The 19578-nt window shown below is 36.6% G+C and overlaps 1 protein-coding gene across 9 annotated transcripts in view; it reads left to right on the top strand.

The window, feature by feature from the left end:
• The window catches only part of supt20 (SPT20 homolog, SAGA complex component), a 94110-nt gene that overhangs the window by 70230 nt on the left and 4302 nt on the right, over positions 1–19578 (top strand). For 8 of the 9 annotated variants that reach the window (XM_069891694.1, XM_069891700.1, XM_069891698.1 and 5 more), the window contains 3 exons: positions 2226–2380; positions 5693–5751; positions 18376–18495. In XM_069891694.1, coding sequence (XP_069747795.1) covers positions 2226–2380; positions 5693–5751; positions 18376–18495 — 334 coding nt within the window. The remainder of the gene's footprint in view (positions 1–2225; positions 2381–5692; positions 5752–18375; positions 18496–19578) is intronic. The other variant, XM_069891695.1, reaches the window with a different exon arrangement.

Genomic DNA, 19578 nt, shown 5'->3' with positions numbered 1-19578 from the left:
GGATCTGGTTTGTTTGGAAGAGTGGGCTGAAAGATGGCAAATGGAATTCAATGTAGACAAGTGTGAGGTGCTGCATTTTGGTAAAAATAACCAGAATAGGACATATGCAGTTAAGGGGAGGGCATTGAGGCACACAGAGGAGCAGAGGGACCTGGGGATTATGGTACAGATTTCAAATGAAAGTGGATTCCCATGTAGACAGGGTGGTTAAGAAGGCATATATGCTGGCCTTCATAAATCATAGTATAAGAGTATAGGAGCTGAGAGGTGATGCTGCGGCTGTTTAAGGCATGGGTGAGGCCTGGTTTGGAGTACTGTGCTCAGTTCTGGTCTCCAAATTATAGAAAGGATATAGATAGGTGGAAAGGGTGCAGAGAAGGTTTACAAGGATGTTGCCTGGCTTACAGCATCTGGATTACAGGGAGAGATTAAGGAGACTGGGACTTTATTCATTGGAATGTAGACGAATGAGAGGGGACTTGATAGAGGTATTTAAAATTATGAAAGGAATTTATAGATAAACAGACTCTTTCCCCTGAGGGCAGGGGAGGTTGGAACAAGAGGGTATGAGTTAAGGTTAAGGGAGAAAAACTTTAGGAGAAATACTTTCACTCGGCGAGTGGTGGCAGAATGGAATGATCTAGCAAAAGATATAATTGCGGCAGGGTCCCTTCTGTCATTTAAGTGAAGGTTGGATGAGTACATGGAGGTGAGGGGGTTGGAGAGTTATGGTCGGAGAGCAGCAGGGTTGAGCTAGTGGAGTTGTTCTAATGAACCGGTGTGGACTCGAAGGGCCAACATGGCCTGTTTCCGTGCCGTAAATGGTTATATAGTCTATTTTTTTTAAATCAAATGATCTTCTATATTGTATTAGACACCTGCAATGCAAAATGGATGATGATTGAGGAAGATTAGATTACTTGTACATTTAAAGATGTTCCATGTAGGAAAATCTCAAGCTTTCTCTCAGAAGTGATTTTTGGAGTCAATGAACTTAGAGCATAAAGATCCTCAGAGCTTAAGAGAGTGAAAGCATGTTTGTATTTGTGCAGTTAGAGAATTTGCAGTTGATTTGTTAATAAATTATCAATGCACACTATCATATTGTGTGAAATCTTCAGAGACTTGCGCATACATTGTGAACTCAAATCTGGAAACTGCTGTCATTGACACTTTGCCTCTCACAGGTTGAGCTAATGCAGTCTTCATAGATGTCATCAGTGCAGAATCCCTGATTTAATGTGAACTTCAGCTCCCTGCAGTATCATATCCTTGCTATTAAAACCACTAAAAATAGGATTGTAATGGCACACCAAATTAAGATTTTAATCACTGTTGACTAGCTTTGACATTACAAGCCTGTGTGATGAATATTAAACATATAATTATCTTTGTTATTTAAAAAGAATGGTATATATTGATACGACTATTCCTTCTTTGGAAATAATGATGAGTGTCGTACAATCACCATATATTCGTCATTTTATAATGTCTTTTTAAAAATGTATAAATCAGAAGAAGTTCGATCATTGTTCTGCCAATTCTGAGAATAGTTATAATCATCATGTAATAATACAGAAAATGTAATTTTACACAAAATTTCCTTTTGGCTGCCATAGGTATTGCCCGGTTCACCTTGTAGAAAGATAGTAAAAGTTGCAACAGACAGTCCCTTCAGAGGCCCTGAGTGTTCATGGATTTGCCTCCAGTGCTCCTGGAGCTTTTGCAGCCACCCAGATCCCTGTTTGATCCATTGGCAACCTGAGCTCCAGACCCAAACCTGTGACACAATCAGGAAACCTTCAGAGCCCAAGGCCTTTTGGGAGCCCTTCTTGCCATCAACACCCTCCCATGAGCCAGTCTCCAGCAGCCCACAGAAAATTTTCTTAAGTAGATAATTGCATTTACTACCATAAATGGTCTTCATCAAATTGTGTTGAATAATATTCTTCCTCAAAAGGCATTCCTAGATTCTAATGACGCTCTCAGCACTCTTTCTGATGTCGATGACCCTACATAAAGATGACACCACTACTGGTCAGTTTTCACTTAATGTCAACACCAAGTGGGATTCATTTTCTGTAACTACATTAGGTTTGAACTTTTCTGATTCTTCATCTTTACTGTACATAGCGTGCTTTCTGTAAAATGAATGCAGAAAAAGTGGTTGAATAGCTGAAAAAAAGAGACATTTGGACAAGGTTTTTGTTTTTTTTTCCTTCCAGTGGAGCACAAACATTAATGAGTGTTTCAAATCCCATGCTGGGGAGCAATTCTGGTGCCATAACCCCTACTGGTATAAATCTGAGCAGCATTATACCACCAGCAGGACTGGTGCCAAGCTCTCTCCCAGCTGCCATGCAATCTGCAGCTCATGCAGGTTAGTACTAAATGAGATTAAACTGTTAATAAAGTATTTTGAACGATTAACATCCTGCTCTGGTTATCTTTGTGTTCAATATATTTCAGGAGTGGTTTGTCCAAGTCTGGTCTTCTTACTTGAGAAAGGATATACAGGCTTTGGAGGCTGTAAAGATGAGCTTCACTAGGTTGTTTCCAGAAATGAAGGATTGTCTTATGTGGAGAGATTGAGTAGCCTGACTATATTCATTGGTATTTACAAGGATGCAGGATTATCTTAAAAAGACATATATATGAAAGGATTAGATAGATAGAAGCAGGGGTGTTTCTCCCATGGAGACTAGAACTAGGGGACATAGCCTTAAGATTCAGAGGAGTAGATTTACAATAGGAAGTTGTGCATTTGTGAAATGCTCTACCCAAGGAAACAGGAGAGGCTGCCTCATTGAATATACTTAAGACAGATAGATATTTGAAAAATAGGAATGTAAGGTTTTGGTGCTAGCAGGTAATGGAGCTGAGTCTACGGCCATATCAGCCAGGATCTTGTCGAATAGCAGAGCAGGGTCAATGGGTCAGACTGCAGCATTCTCAGCATTGTGTAGGATCCACTTTAATAATAGTATTACAGAAAATTATGCTTCTGAGGCAGCCCTATATGAAGTAAATAAAGCAAGAAAAAAAATCTTTGAATTTGTTCAGTTAATTTTAAAGCTGGTTTTCTCACCTAATGCAGACACTGTTCATGAAAAGCCACAAAAAAAATTGGCAGATCTGGAAAACTGTAATAAAAGCAGAGAATGCCAAAATACTCAATAGGTCAGACAGCATCTGATGAATGTTGCGAGACCTTCTGAATATGTCCAACATTCTGTTTTAATGTCAGATTGCTTTTTCTCGATAGGTATTCTGAGACACGTGTTATAACTCCTCTCATACAGTACCTTAGAAAATCTCAACAGCCATTTGTTTCATATATTGCAAACATTCAAGTCAAGCTGCCTTCAAAGCAGCTGATGGACACCTCATGAATAGGTAAATCCTCTGTTACTGTCAAGTCGCAGGGAAGAAGCCCTACTGGGTGGTTAAACAGAATTCCATAATGTCCATATTGGCTGGCCGGACACCTCAGTTTTTAATTGATATTTAAGACAGATATTGGCAAGGCAGCACTGTCAATACGAAACAATCTTCGCAACTTTGCTGAGGATTACAGTTGAGATTTAGCTTCAATATGATATGACTGCACATAAGATATGGGTATGATAAAGATCTTCCAATAAATGTATAATGCTCTATGAGATAGTAAAGAGAGAGGTCAGTTTTGACTGGTTAGTTTTAGTTGTTCAGATCACAAAGCTTGGCTTGATCAGATAGGTCTTGGAGCTTTATAATAAATCTGGTATGAAACCAAAGGAGTTCTCTACATTACTTCATAATGATGTCTCTATGTACTTTTAATTGAATTTATTCTAGATTGTATTTGATTCAAAAAAGACCTTATCACTTTTGTAATCAGAGTTCTGTTACAGGGTTTCTTGGAGGATTGAGCATAAATAAGTAGCCTGAGAAAACAGACCAGAATGTTAATTGGAACTGAAAGGGTTAAAAGATTACCACAGAGATCATTGGGCTGGGTTGGTATTCCCTTAAATCAGTGGTTCTCAACCTTTTCTTCCACTCACATACCATATGAAGTAATCCCTTACAAACACAGAGCACCTATGGCATTGCATGGGATGTGAAGTGGAAAGAAAAAATTGAGAATCTCTGCCTGAAGTAAAGAAGATTAGGAGATTTAGGGATTTGATGAGGTAGATGTTGATGAGCTTCATTCTTGAGTGAAATAAACCAAAAGAAAGGAGCAAAACATTAAAATCAGAGTTACCAAATTAGGCAAGAAATTACAATGCACTTTCAACAAAGGGTGGTGGAAACATCGGCCTTCAAGGGGCTGGCTAAATTTAATTGACTAAGGTCAGTACATTTTTCTTAGCTAAGGACATTAAGGGATATTGAACAAAGGGGGGTAAATGAAGTTGAGGCAAGGATCAACATGAACTAAATGAACAGAGCAAAATGGTTGACTCTTATAGTATTCCAGTTAATTCAGTCCTGACTTCCTCCAACTGGGTGACAAAGAACATAGAGTTGCTGAAATTTAGGACAGCTTTTAGTTTGTTTTTGTGAGAGTTGTTCAGTGAGGTTAGCTGAGTATCTGGATAATTGACTGCAGAATTTTGGACATAAATATTAAACTGTCTCTAATAAGTGTCTAGATTTAGATTATAGTTTTCTATTTTTGTTAAAGTTCAAATTAAATTGTACTGATTTTCAAAATCACTATGTACAATTTTTAAATAAAGTAATTCAAGATATGTTTGAAGTCTCTTCAAATTTCTGATTCTTGATTGCTTATGTAGTGCCCCTAATCTGAAAACACAAAGTGTAATGTTTATTCTGCCCAATGGCATCAGCTGAAAGGTCTGTGAAGTCGATGACTGAATTAGTGCAATCATTGCTCTGATCCCCTGCAGTCAGAACTTCTTTAGGTCCAAATTGAAATGCAGAAGTCATTAAAAAGTGAATTGTTAATTTCAACAATATAAGACACATGAAAGGTTAGTTTAAAAAAAGAACTGGGAGCTTTTAATTTCCTGGTTTACCATGTGAGATTTATTCATTGGGATCGGGTGCTGAACCTACTTGATTTCATCATTGCTGCTAAATGGCAAAAGTCTCCAGTGCTTGATGGCGGAATAAAATTACCATTAATAAGTATGAATCCACATCTATGAGATCACAATGTTCACGGTCACTTCACTCCATAAATGTTTAATATAACCTTCTGATTATAAATTTGAATCCACAGTAAATTACTCTTAACTTTTGGATACAATTATATTTTATTTCAAAGTAGCGAAAATGATCATTTTGTAATTAGATGTGTATAAGTCTCATCGTAAATTTTATGATCTGATAAGAGTTCAAGTAAAAAAGCAGAACTCCTGTCTCAGCTTTAACAAAGATGTTGCACATTTTTGCTTAGATCAGAACAATCCTATAAACCTTAGCTACTTTTCCTAATGCTAAAACCTTTACAGCATTTATTTACTCATGTTGATCACAAGATATACGGCAACTTTCTTAATAAATCCAAGTAATTTGATTTAGCTACAGAGAGAGATGAACTGGCCTAGAATACCTTTAACTTGTAGGTTTTTTGGCTCCAGATGAATAGTACATGTATCTGCAAAAAGAAAAAGGCCTTGCATCTAAACATCAAGTCACTTAATTCCTCAAAGCTAATATTTTACTGTTTTCTCTGCAGGTGGTTCATTTGTTGGTTTAAAAAATGCTCCTGGTTTCAGACCTCTGAATTTGCTTCAGGTAGGGTTACTTTATTATAGCGTATTCCAATATTGTCATTCATCAACCTGAACATACTCACTCTTTTGGTTATGCATTATATTTATCTACAGCAGTTCATGTTTCAAACTTGTATTTTCAGTAGCAGAATATGGCATATTTATAATGGCAAATAAAATATCATTTTTGGTCTAAAATTAATCTTTCACTTGAAATTCAGATTTCTTAATAGCACCACCATGTTCTTGATAATTTTGTATATTTTATCAGCACAAAATGAGAATAAAATGCAGTTCAAATAAATCCCCTCCTATTTTTCCAATTCCATGAGTACACTATTTTAAGTGTGGCACACACTTGTGATTGTTTTGTTAATAAGACCATCTTTTCTTGACCAACATTTGTTCTGTGTAAATTTGATACTCCTATATTCAGCTCACTGACTTGCCAACATTCCTTATTCTAATGCCTTAAAATCCAAACCAGATGTAAATAGTAACCTGTATTTACCAGAGGTAGATAACTTTATTCATCAAAATAATTTCAAATTTAGAAAATCCTACAGACAACATTCCTGTGATTTCTGAAATCGGATAGTAAGGTTATGACCAGATCATTGGATTTATCATTTGTGTTTAGGTCTGGATCCATTGTGGGCATGTACTTTGTGGCTAATCCATGGACAAATCATCTTGGATGTGATTCTCAGTTATTCTCATGTAATTCATTCTTTACGTTCAATATGACTCCATATATTTTATCCATGTGTGAACTGTTCTGATAAATTTTATTTAAACGTGTCCTCAGATCTTTCTTACTTTTACTTGGATCATCCCTACCACATCTGACAAGGTACAGGTAATTTGGACCATGTGAAGCAAGTCACCTGCTGAAAGTAGCACACACGATTTCCCAACCAAGTGTCACACTGTGTTCCAATCTAATGTCATATGTGAGGTTGAATGAACCCAACTTCAACAGTACATAATCTAACATTGTAATTTCAATGAAAGTAAGTCCATCTCAGAGCTTATTCCAGAATCTTCAGTGTTACTTATAACAACAGGATGGCATATATGTAGATTTTCCTCTCTCAGGATGACATATATGTAGATTTTCCTCTCTCAGGATGACATATATGTAGATTTTCCTCTCTCAGGATGGCATATATGTAGATTTTCCTCTCTCAGGATGGCATATATGTAGATTTTCCTCTCTCAGGATGGCATATATGTAGATTTTCCTCTCTCAGGATGGCATAAATGTAGATTTTCCTCTCTCAGGATGGCATATATGTAGATTTTCCTCTCTCAGGATGGCATATATGTAGATTTTCCTCTCTCAGGATGGCATATATGTAGATATTCCTCTCTCAGGATGGCATATATGTAGCTTTTCCTCTCTCAGGATGGCATATATGTAGCTTTTCCTCTCTCAGGATGGCATATATGTAGATTTTCCTCTCTCAGGATGGCATATATGATGTAGATTTTCCTCTCTCAGGATGGCATATATGATGTAGATTTTCCTCTCTGAGGATGGTATATATGATGTAGATTTTCCTCTCTGAGGATGGCATATATGATGTAAATTTTCCTCTCTCAGGATGGCATATATAATGTAGATTTTCCTCTCTCAGGATGGCACATATGTAGATTTTCCTCTCTCAGGATGGCATATATGATGTAGATTTTCCTCTCTCAGGATGGCATATATGATGTAGATTTTCCTCTCTCAGGATGGCTTATATGATGTAGATTTTCCTCTCTCAGGATGGCATATATGATGTAGATTTTCCTCTCTCAGGATGGCATATATGATGTAGATTTTCCTCTCCCAGGATGGCACATATGTAGATTTTCCTCTCTCAGGATGGCATATATGATGTAGATTTTCCTCTCTCAGGATGGCATATATGATGTAGATTTTCCTCTCCCAGGATGGCACATATGTAGATTTTCCTCTCAGGATGGCATATATGTAGACTTTCCTCTCTCAGGATGGCATATATGTAGATTTTCCTCTCAGGGTGGCATATATGTAGATTTTCCTCTCTCAGGGTGGCATATATGTAGATTTTCCTCTCAGGATGGCATATATGTAGATTTTCCTCTCTCAAGAGGCATTCTTGAGTATTTCCTGATTTGGCACCAATTCTGCCTTTTTTTGCCTTCTATGTGTACAGACATACTTTGCTTTTCATCATAATGCTTAACTTTTTATTTAAATAAAGATTCTAGTTTATTGATCTTTACGATTTTATGCATAACCTGAAAAAATGTATGCATGCATAGAATAAATCAGTTGATTGTTTTTGATGCATGTTGCCATTCTTGCAATTAAATTGGTTGGCCTCTTTCACCAATTTTTCTACCCGTGACCACTTGCTACTCCTGCATGCAACTCCTCCCTCACTACTATTCAGGGTCACAAACAGTCCTTCCACATGAAGCAACACTTCACTTGTGAATCTGTGGGTGTCATTCACCGCATCAGCAGCCTCCTCTACATCAGGGAGACTAGCAAGGACGTCCCACAGACCAACTCTTAATTCTGCACACCGTTGCCACATTGACGTGTCTGTCACTAGGCTCACATACTGCCAAATCGAGGCCACTTTCAAAATGGAGAAACAATGCCTCATATTCAGTCTTGGCAGCCTCCAAGCAACACCTGTTTTTCAACATTCCCGATGAAAGGCTGAAGCCTGAAATGTTGGTTACCTTTTACATCCTCTGCATTTTTGTGTATTGCTCTAGACGCTAACATTGTACAGACTTCCTTGATAACATAAAATGAACTTTAAAAAAAGAGGAAGTAACATTAATCTATTTCCAGATAAATTTGCATGCGAGTGATATGTTTTGAAAGCTGTTATACAAAAGATTGCTCAATTAGAACAGTGGCAGCTGATCACACGGTGAATGATTGATCTCTCAACGAGGACGTATGTAAATACAATTCTAGATGGCACTGGAGGCAACTTTGCTACAAGTATCCAGATAGCAATAAAGCCTGAGTGTATTTCAAAATTTATTGAATTGGTTTTTTAAATATAATGTTTACATTCCTTGTACTCTTCCAAAAATTGCATTATTTCAAAATAAATTCTATCCACAAATCCAAAATTCTATTAAATACAATGTTTTAGGTTCAGTTAGCTGCAAATGTGTCCATCAGTTTTGAATACTACAAAGATAAAATTTTGGAAAATGATTTATTATTGCAGTCATAAACACTCTTTGCACTGAATGATCAGGAACTTTAGCATAACAATTTTTCACAAGAGAACCCCACCAACTCCCCAAAAATCTGTTCCTGTACCCATTAAATCTTCAGAATGTATCGAGACATGCTATGTGTAGACACACCAACAACTTTCTGTTGCCCACTAAGTTTTGAGAAACTGATGCACCATATGAATCTACCATAAAATAGCACCACACAAATGTACACATTGAATGGTTCAAAGAGCATTATACACTGCTCCCTTTTTAAAGCAACAGTGGGGAGATACTTCAGGAATAACAATAATACATTGAGTTTAGAATTTCCTGACAGGCTTTGATGTTGAGTATATTTTTAGACAGTTTGATTCTGGAACTAAACTGAAAAATTCTGTTTGTCAGCGTGGTTGGATTTGATCATGTCATTAATTTATACTGGATCTAACTGAGACACAACTTCATGTTCAAGATCACAACTTGGTTCAACTCCAATAGAGATCATTTATTTAAACAACATGAGGCCTTTGGATTTGGTGACCAATTTCATCCAAACAGCTCTTGGATTCACAATCTTGTACTATCATTCCTACCTCTTATCGGTGTGAGCTCAGAATGCTAGATGGTCTAAGGACATAGACATGCTTATTTTGTTTAGAACTGCTTTATTGGTGACAAGAGCCATTTTTAACTCCACAACTTCTGCCTCAGATGGCAAATTTGTTTGAATAAACCCTAAGTATGCTTAGAAATTCCTTTTCATCAAGAGCTCCACAGTTTTATAGAGTTGATCAGAATCAGGTTTATTGTCATGAACATGTCTCGAAATTTGTTGTTTCACGGCAGCAGTACTGTGTATTACAGATGAAAAAATTGCTATAAATTACATTACTGTAAACACACTATTTAAAAATAAATAAGTGAGTGCAAAACTAAGAGGAAAAAAAAGTGAGGTGGTGCCTGTGGTTCATTGTCCATTTAAAAGTCTGATGGTGAAGAGGACGAAACTGTTTTTATATCGGGTGTTCATCTTCAGGCTCATACCTACTTCCTGATGGTAACAGTGAGAAGAGGACATGGCCTGGGTGGTGAGTGTCCTTGAGGATAGAGGCTGCTTTCTTGAGACATGATTATAGATGTCCTTAATGGAATAAAGACTAATGCCCATGATGGCACTGGCTGAGTTCACAACCCCTCTGTAGCCTTTTTTGGCACCTCCATACCAGACAGGTGATGCAGCCAGTCAAAATACTCTTCACAATACACCTGTAGAAATTTGCAAGACATTGTGCTTGGTGACATACCAAATCTCCTCATTCTCCTAACGAAATACCGCTTTCATGTTTGCCTTGATATGATGACCCCAGGATAGATCTTCAGAGATGTTAACACCCTGGAATATGAAGTTGTTTACCCTCTCCACTGCTGATCCCTTGATAAGGAGTGGTTTGTATTCTCGTGGTTTCCCCTTCCTGAAGTCCACAATCAGTTCCTTAATTTTGCTAATGTTAAGTGCAAGATTGTTGCGACACCACTCAACTAGCTGATGTCTCACTCCTGTTTGCTTCCTCATTGTCGTCTGTGATTTTATTTTGCCAACAACCTGGTGTTATCAGCAAATTTATAGATTGTGATTGTTAAGGTGCACCTGTGTTGATTGTCAGTGAGGAGGAGACGTTGTTATTGATCTGCACTGACTGTGGCCTTCCAGTTGCAGAGGGAGGATCAGAGACCCAGTTTTTGAAGCTTGCTGAACAGCACTGAGGGAATGAAGGTGTAATCTCTTTTCAAAAGGTTTGCTTTCTGAATAAAAATTGGGAATTTTTAAGACAACTTCAAGCTGAAAACAAAAATAATTTAATATTTGCTGTCTCAAGTAGGAAGTTAGAGAAACATTAAATTTACTTTTATTTAACTTATTAAATGATGCTGATACATTGTGTTAGTTTAACTGACCTAAAAATGTTTTGCCGTTGATTTTCATTTGTATTCCTAATCTGATGCCTCTCGTGTCAGTGTCCAATAATAGTCGGCCAGCATTGATGGATCCCAGTTGCCCTGATACCGCTTTTCCATGGTTGCAATGTCCTGGTGAAATCATGTTCATTACCGACTTGCACCAAGATCAGCAGGGAAGAGGTCCAAGTGCCAATTCTGAAATATGAATTTTAAATGACATGTTGCACTTCAGGGTTTTGGATGCTTGAAGCAGGTTGTCATTCAGCTGGATGTCGTTTGGTGCTCTGTAGTTGCCAAGAAACTTCTCAACAACATCTCTAAATGTCTTCCAAACATACCCAGGTCCAAGACAGCACCTGTACTGAGTACATGCCCAGGCATGCTTGGACTAACCAAAATGGCCTCCTTTGTGGGCAATATACTAGTAGACTTAAAATATGGCAGGAAATCACAAAAATAGGTTATATCTTTAAAAAAATGTGTGATAGGAACATTTTCACAGTGATCCATAAAATACACCCAGTAGTGTTCAGGAATCAAAATCTTCATTGTCCAATGTAATTGATGAAAAGCAGCCTGATGTACATGTTGCTGTTGTCCAAGTGATCGTTGGCTGATTGGAGAGCCAGTGAGATTGCATCTTCTGTGGAATGGTTGTCCAATGTAATTGATGAAAAGCAGCCTGATGTACATGTTGCTATTGTCCAAGTGATTGTTGGCTGAGTGGAGAGCCAGTCTTTAATTCTGGACATGATGTGAGTGCTACTGGTGACAGTGGTTGAGGCAGCTCCCTCTGCTCTTCTTGGGGCTCCTTCTCTACTTAACCAAGAAATCATTCAAACAGTGAGTATTGAAAATACATTCTTGAGAACTTTCTAAATTAGGCTGCTACATTTGAGGCCAAAAGGTGTGAAGGAACGAAAGTAAAGCTTGCAAAGTGATACATCAAAACAAAGCCATTGTCTGACACTTGTTTTTCTCGTGACGTACAAATTCATTTGCATGATTCTGAGTGAAGCGCATAGATTCGTGTAGACACGTGGTGTAGATGAATCCGTGTACTTCATTTCACTTTCCTTCACTATTAATTAGTCAGAAGAGAAGTTATTCCCTTTCTCAGAAATTTACATGTCATCTCTGAAAAGGTTGAGCAGTTTGGTGGGTTATTTATAGTTCACACGGCAATTATTTTGGGTCAGTAAATAAAGCTTTTTTTAATAACAGTATAAATGTTTCCTTCATGTCTGTTCCTATGGTCAGTATGAATTTTTTTGTTCAAAATAAGAAGTACAGGTGTAACCTTTCTGGCTATCCCAGCACCATGCCAGAGGTGCTTTGTGATTAGTAAGGGATTACTTAAAGTGGTATGTGATTGATGGGGGGAAAACCACTGCCATAGGGTATCCTTGTCTATTGGAAGAGGCCTTTCTATAAATTGTTGACTACATTACTGTTTACTATCTTTGTCAGCCTCAATTCTGCAAAAGCAGGGAATAGCCAGTTTTGTGAACACAATTGATCCTACTTACAGTGTGAATAATTCTTGTGATGTGGAGAGCAGATTCTGTTTGTCATCACTGGTTTGATTTATTGTGTCTCAGTAGTCACCTCAACCATATTTTCTTGTCTACCTGAGGCACAACCACAACTCAGTATTGCTAGCTTTTGCAGATATGCCATTTTGTTCTGCCTCTCCAGTACCTTCTCACCTTGACTCTAAAGCACACAAGATTGGTTTTGGCTTGTAATTAACATTTTGCATTTAAATCTGAAGAAAATAACCAAATTTACTCCAGTCAATAGAGTTCACTTTGAACATAATTGTCATACCTTTCCAACACTGTAACAAGATGATACTCCAAAGAACCAACAGTGAAAACATTCTTCCAATCGATCACAGGTTGTCCCAACCAGTTCTTTTTCATTCAATTTGACCATTTTCATTGTTTGCAGAGATGATTAGTGGTGTAGCAGTAGTTAATCTACCACTCAACACACAAAAACACTATAGCACCAAAGGTACAATCCAAAAAGTCACCAAATTTTTTTTTAAATCAAATCCTTTACTTCCCTCAGCTTTTTTTGAACAGCTTTGAATGAATTAATTTTCACAACATCTTGGAACAGACTTGTTTTGTCTTGTATAGTGCAGGAAGATATGCTACTCTACCAACTGTTTCTGGCCTACTCTCTGACATGAGCTTTCAATTTTATTCTGATCATGAGTGGAGAGTTTAATTTCAAATAATTATGATAAAAAAATAAACAGTACCTTTTGAAATATTCCAAAATAAGCTTCAAGAAGGACTCTTATTGTTGACTGATTATCCACATATATCTAAAATGTTGAATGCCATGTATTTAATAGTAATTATATTAAATAATAAAAGAGCAACACCCTTTAAACAAATTAACTTGGAATGAACAAAAGGAGTCTTTTTAAATTTCCAAAGCATTATTTTGGACTATGAAAATTTTCATGTTTTCTCCTTTAACAGTAAATCTAGTTTTTCATTAACCATTGAATCTTTCCTTTGACCCATGTTTTTGCTATCATTTCATTACCCTTGTGGAAACTGCTTTTTCTATATATCATGACAAGGTAGTTTAATAGCCCATCTCCAAATTCCTTTGGAAGATGATTATTTCCAATTGGTTATGTTAATTATTTTATTTTATCATTAAATTTTGAGACTGTAGATTAAACCCTGTTGTGGCCAAGACATTTTGTGAGTTTTCTTTACAAAATGGAATCTTAGACAGTTTAGACCAGTGTTCATTCAATTTAAGAAGCTCTCAGAAAATGTATTGTCCTTTCTGCATGTATTATTATACTGAGTTCATTGGGAGCAGTTTTAATACAGTACTTGGATCAAACAAATACTTATTTAATATATAAAATTTGTCAATGTGCAGGTGAATATATGACCAATAAGATAAACCATTGGGGTTAAGAATATGGTTCTAGGGCAGGAGGGCCATGTACAGGAGTGGAGCCAGTATTATTTTGTGAGGTAAATCACTTTTGGATAAAGGTTTCAAAATAATTTGGTAAAACAATTGAGATGAAGCACTGTATAGAAGTAATGTGGAGTGGAAAGCAGTAATAGAATAAAGACTATTTCAGAAATAAGTGAGTTCAGTTAGGAGGAATACAATGGAAACTGAAATGGGTTAGAACATGTGTGAACTTGTGAGCCGAGGTAGATTGTGAGGTTCTGGCAGAAGGTCACAACAGCTATTTAATAGTCAGTAACTGAAATCTGGTTCAACAGGATTGTGAAGAATGCCTGTGGTAATGGAGTATTCAGGGAAGATTGAAACAAAAACCAAAGGGTTGTGATAGAATTGATAAAGTATATTGGTCGATGTTGTTGAGGGTACCAGAGGTACTGGGGAGATATTAGACTAATGGATGTCAGCTATCATTTAATGGGAAATGGTGATCGTTAAATGAGATTTTCAATAGAATGTTTGGTACAAGTGCCTTCATTCACACAAGGGAGAAAGGAACTATATACTAAGCAAAAGTTCCCCAGTTCTTACTTTGTATGTACTTGTGCAATTATAGATGTAGAGATTTAAATTAAATAAAGTGAATTTCATAATTAGTGATGAATCAAGCTGAAAACATGAAGAACAGACACAAATTTAAGGAAATAAAGTGACTGCATTAAGATAGGTCATTGGTAACACAAAAGAAACTCAAATGTCTTCTATAAGCAAATAAATGGTTGAAAGGTAATGAGAGAAAAGCAAGGCTCATTTAGAGGTCAAAAACAATTTTGTAGCAGGAGTACATGAGATATGCATCAAATCCAGAATATTTCCAAATGATCCAGCAAAATAATGGATGATTTTTAAAAAAAACTTAAAAATGTTCAATGTAAAAATAATTGATTTTGTTCAATAAGGATACATCCTCTTTGCAGAGACTCTGGTACCATCTCCCATTTCTCCTAAGAGAAAGCTTTAGTGCTGATGGACTAGAGTTCACAAATGTTTCAATCAACCTAACCAATAAGATAGACAGTGCCTCAAAGGTTATGGGGAGAAGGCTAAATGGGAAAATGGATCAGCTCATGATTAAGCAGTGGCTCAGACTTGATGGGCTGAATTTCTGCTCTGGTCTTATGGTAATAAAGAACAAAATTAATTATTATCTCAATATATGGGTTAATAAGTAATTCATTTACCTCATCAATTTCTTTTCTCATCAGATTTCAGGAGATTCGTAGATTAAACAAATTTGATATCCATAACGTTGCTTTGTGGGGAAAAGAACATTTTAATGAGCCAAAGCAAACAAAAATAAAAAAAAGGGTCTGATTTAGTGTTGCAAACCCCAACTGAAAATGACTCAGCAATTAGGATTACATGAGGTTCATTGATTGATACATTTCACATCTGATTAAAGTGCAACCTGCTCAAAAACAAGACCCAGGATTTTCTTCGGGAGGTATTAGGATAAGCCTAAACTGAAAATCTAATGGGTGATTTGACTAGCAGACATTCAATCTTTCAACAAATTTATTGTAACTTAAATTTAGATGTGTGAAGGACTAATGGTAGCTCGATTATAATTGCTCAAATACAAAACTTCACATTCATAACAAAAGATCAAAGGAAGTCCACTCTGAAGAAATGCATCATTCTTTTTTAACTAGAACATAAGAAATAGTAGCAGCCCGCCATCTGGCTGTTGAATGTGCTCCACCATTCAATAAGATCATGACTGATCAGGCTATGGACTCAACTCCACCTACATGTCTTTTCTCCATATCTTTAATTCCCCAACAAAGCAAAAGTCTTACTGAATTGAAAATATATTTAATGAAGCAGACTACTTATTTCTTGGGCAGATAATTCCACAGATTAATTACTCTTGGAAAAGGAGTTCCTCCTCAACACTGTTCTATATCTTCTCCCCCATATTTTGAGGCAACGTGCTTAGTTCTAATTTCACCAACCATTGGAAACAACTTTCCTGCCTCTATCTTATCCCTTTCATAATTTAACATTTCTATAGGATCCCCTTTCATTCTTCGGAATTCAAGCAAGTAAAGCTCCAAGTGGCTCAGTCTCTCTTCATAGGTTAATCAACCTGGTGAACCTCCTCTGCACAACCTCCAAACCTAGTATACGTTTTCTCAAGTGAGGAGACCAAGATGACACATAAGAGTCCAGGTGTGGCCTCCCCAGTACCCTGTACAACCCAGCACAACCTCTATTCTGACATTCAACCTCCTGCCCCCCGCACCCCCCCCCCCAAAAGAAATGAAAGCCAATGTTTTATAGGCCTTCTTGATAACCTGTGGCCCAGCAAATCAACTTTCTGCAATTCATGCACCAGCACTCTCAAGTCCCTCTGTACAACAGCATGCTGCAATCTTTCACTATTTAAATAATCTGGTCTTCTATTTTTCCTTCAGACAACCTCAGATTTACTATCTTGTTCTCCATCTGCTAGACCCTTGCCTACTCACTTAACCAATCCATCTCTTTGAGGTCTTTCCACATCTTCTGCATAATTTGTCCTTGTGCAATTTGGATTCATCAACATACTTGGGTATGCTATACTTGGTCCCCTCTTTTAAATGGTTAATGTACATTGTGAACAGTTACGGTCCTAGCACTGACCCCTGTGGCACTCTGCTCACCACTGAATACCAGCCAGAGAAACACCCATTTTTCCCAACTCTCTGCTTTATATTGATAAACCAATCCTCTATGCATGCTAATACTTTATCCCCAACTCTGCATATCCTTGCCTTATGGCTAGGTCCTTTATGCAGCTCCTTGTTGAACACCTGGAAATTCAAGTATACAGCATCCACTTGTTCCCTTTAACCTACACTTCCTGAATCCATGCTGTTTGCCTGATGAACAATTTCTATCCAGATGTTTCTCCATTTTGTTTCTTAATGATATCTTCAAGCATTTCCCTGATTAGACATTAAGCTAACTGGCCTGTACAATGGTATGACATTCACTGTCTTCCAATTCACTAGGACCTGCCCAGAGTTCGGAGTACCTTGGTAAATTATCACAAATGACTTCACGTTATATAACTCCTGCCATTTTGTTCAGTACCAAGGGACTTAATCTATCTGTGGAACCACTAGTCTGCTCAGCATTACCACTTTAGTGATGGCGTTTGTAGTAAAATCACCACCTCTCACCACATCTATATCATCTCTCATTGGCATGTTAGATGTGTGCTCAACCTTGACATAAAATGAACGTTCAAAGCCTCAGCCATTTCTGCATTACCCAATATTAATTTCCCCTTCTCGTTTTGCAAAGGACGTGTGTTCACTTAAGTCATCCTTTCCAACTTTATATAATTATAAAAAAAATCTTTTTTATATTTGTCGCAAGTATATATTTGTAATCCATCTTCTTTTTCATTATTGCTTGAACAGTGAACCTTTGTCGTTTTTGAAGTTTTCTCATTCTTCTAGTTTCCCATTACTTCTGGTGACTTTGTATGCATAAGCTTTTAGTTTCACACCACCTTTTATTTCTTTGATTATCCAAGGATGGCTCTCCCCTTCCTTGCTTTTAACTGGAAGATACTTTTCATGAGCATATGAAAATACTCTGAAAGTCTTCCTCTCTTCAACTATCCATCCATATAGTCTGTGTTAATAGTCTACGCTACCCAACTCCTCCCTCAACCCATTGTAGTCTCCATTAGGTTTTATTGAACTATTGCACTGTCCACTTGCATGAGAAATTTAGTCATACTGTGATCACTTTTTCTGAGAGGATCGCTAACTACAAGATCATTAATTTCATCTGTCTCATTCCACAGGCTCATGACAGCATGTCCCCTTGTAGATTCAGTAACATGCTGTTCTTTGGTAACCACAGCTTAAGCATTCAAGAACATGCATCCCTTCTCTCAAAAGTGAACACACACACCCAAGAAATTGTATTTTGAAAAAATGCATACTTGTCTCCATAAACAAATTTGTATAACATCCAGTAGAGTGTTGAATAGCTTTAAATTTCTGTTTACTGATCTGATTCACTAACAGAAATGCAGGAAGAACTCAGCAATGGAAAGGGTTATCATTTAAGTTTGGGGCTCCATCTCAGAACTAAACCTGATTCTCTAATATCCTTCTAGTTGGACCCCCCCCCCCCCACCAAGTTAGACTGTCTCCTGCAGTTTATGTTCTAATCTGAAAAACCACAAACCACTCAATTTAGATCAAGTTTGGTTGAGAAGTAGATATCAGAGGTTCCTGTCACAAATCTTTTAAAAAAATATTTTGAGAAACTCAGTGCGAGTTGTCATTGGCTGGGCATTTTGAATAGTGGTAATTTGTTTTAACAGTGAGATCTTAATGAAGCACTTCTGTACCCAGAAGGGTGTAATTATAAAAATAATACCGTATAATCCAAATTTAGATAGTGGTTTTGTCTTTATTTTACATTTTTAATCCTATCCCAGCTGTCAAGTGGCCCACCAGTGATCTTCAATCCACTACAACAGCAACCGCTCCCTCAGTTCTCTCAGCTACAACCAACCCAGCAGTCTGCAACTTCCAGCCCTCAACAGCAGGGAGAACAGGTGCATTTTCTTTGTTATAAAACTGTAAATCAAGTCACTGATACTTAACAGACCACAGGGTACAGTTGAACAATGCAGCTAAATTAATTTTTAAAATTTGAGATAATAAATGGTGGACAAGTGAAAACTGAAATTATTGGGCTACCAGTATGCAATTTCCCCATAGTTTGTATAACAAACAATAATATTGAGTCCTGGCACATGCCCAGCCTAAAATGTAAAATTAGAAACAAGGATGTTTGATGCATAGGAATTTTTAATAATATCTCATGGTTTGATTTGCAACAATGGTAGTAAAAAAAAAATGCCATTTGGTAATTTCATTTTGCAATTCATCAGAAGCCTTAACTTTTTAAATATTTCTATGTCTAGAAAAAATAATTACAACTATATTTTTAACCAATTCTAAAATCTAAAAGCATTGGATTACATTTTAATCATTACTTCATTAATAATTGGTGGACTGCATTTTGATTATCAAGCAATATTAAATCATTATTAATTAATTAATATAATTTATAAATTTGTACATTGTGATTCCAATCAAAATTATTGATTAGATTAAATTGAAAACTATTTTATTTTCAATACATATTTTGCTGTTTAGTGAAGGTGGTGAACTATTGGTCAAAATTAACTAATTTGGTGTGATCTAGAATGAAATTTGGTGTGCAAACACATCCAAATAGTGAAACAATAGAGGCACAAAAATGTCTTAATTTACATAATTTATAAGGTAACAAAAGCATTATTAATTTTGAAGGCATCATATTAAATATTTTTAAAGTGCCACGCAACATTTTTAAGTAGGGCTGACATTTTTCATTACTATTGATGACCAAAGACCAACCTTTTACATATCCATTACAATTGTTTTGGTAATTAACACCATTGCAACATTTTAGTTTTAAAATGTGTTTATTTAATCCAGATCTTGTGCATAAACTATTGACCAATTAGTTTTGTTTATGAGCAAAGAATATGTTAGCCTTAATGGGACTATAAATTAGTTGGGTTGAGAGAAGCTGCAAACTGAGTATATTCATGGATCTTAATGCATGACTTTGAATGTATGAGCATTTA

Source organism: Narcine bancroftii, chromosome 7 (genome assembly GCF_036971445.1).
Source record: "Narcine bancroftii isolate sNarBan1 chromosome 7, sNarBan1.hap1, whole genome shotgun sequence".
Lineage (NCBI taxonomy): Eukaryota > Metazoa > Chordata > Chondrichthyes > Torpediniformes > Narcinidae > Narcine > Narcine bancroftii.
Note: the sequence above shows the minus strand (reverse complement) of the source record. Positions and strands in the feature narration are given on the sequence as shown.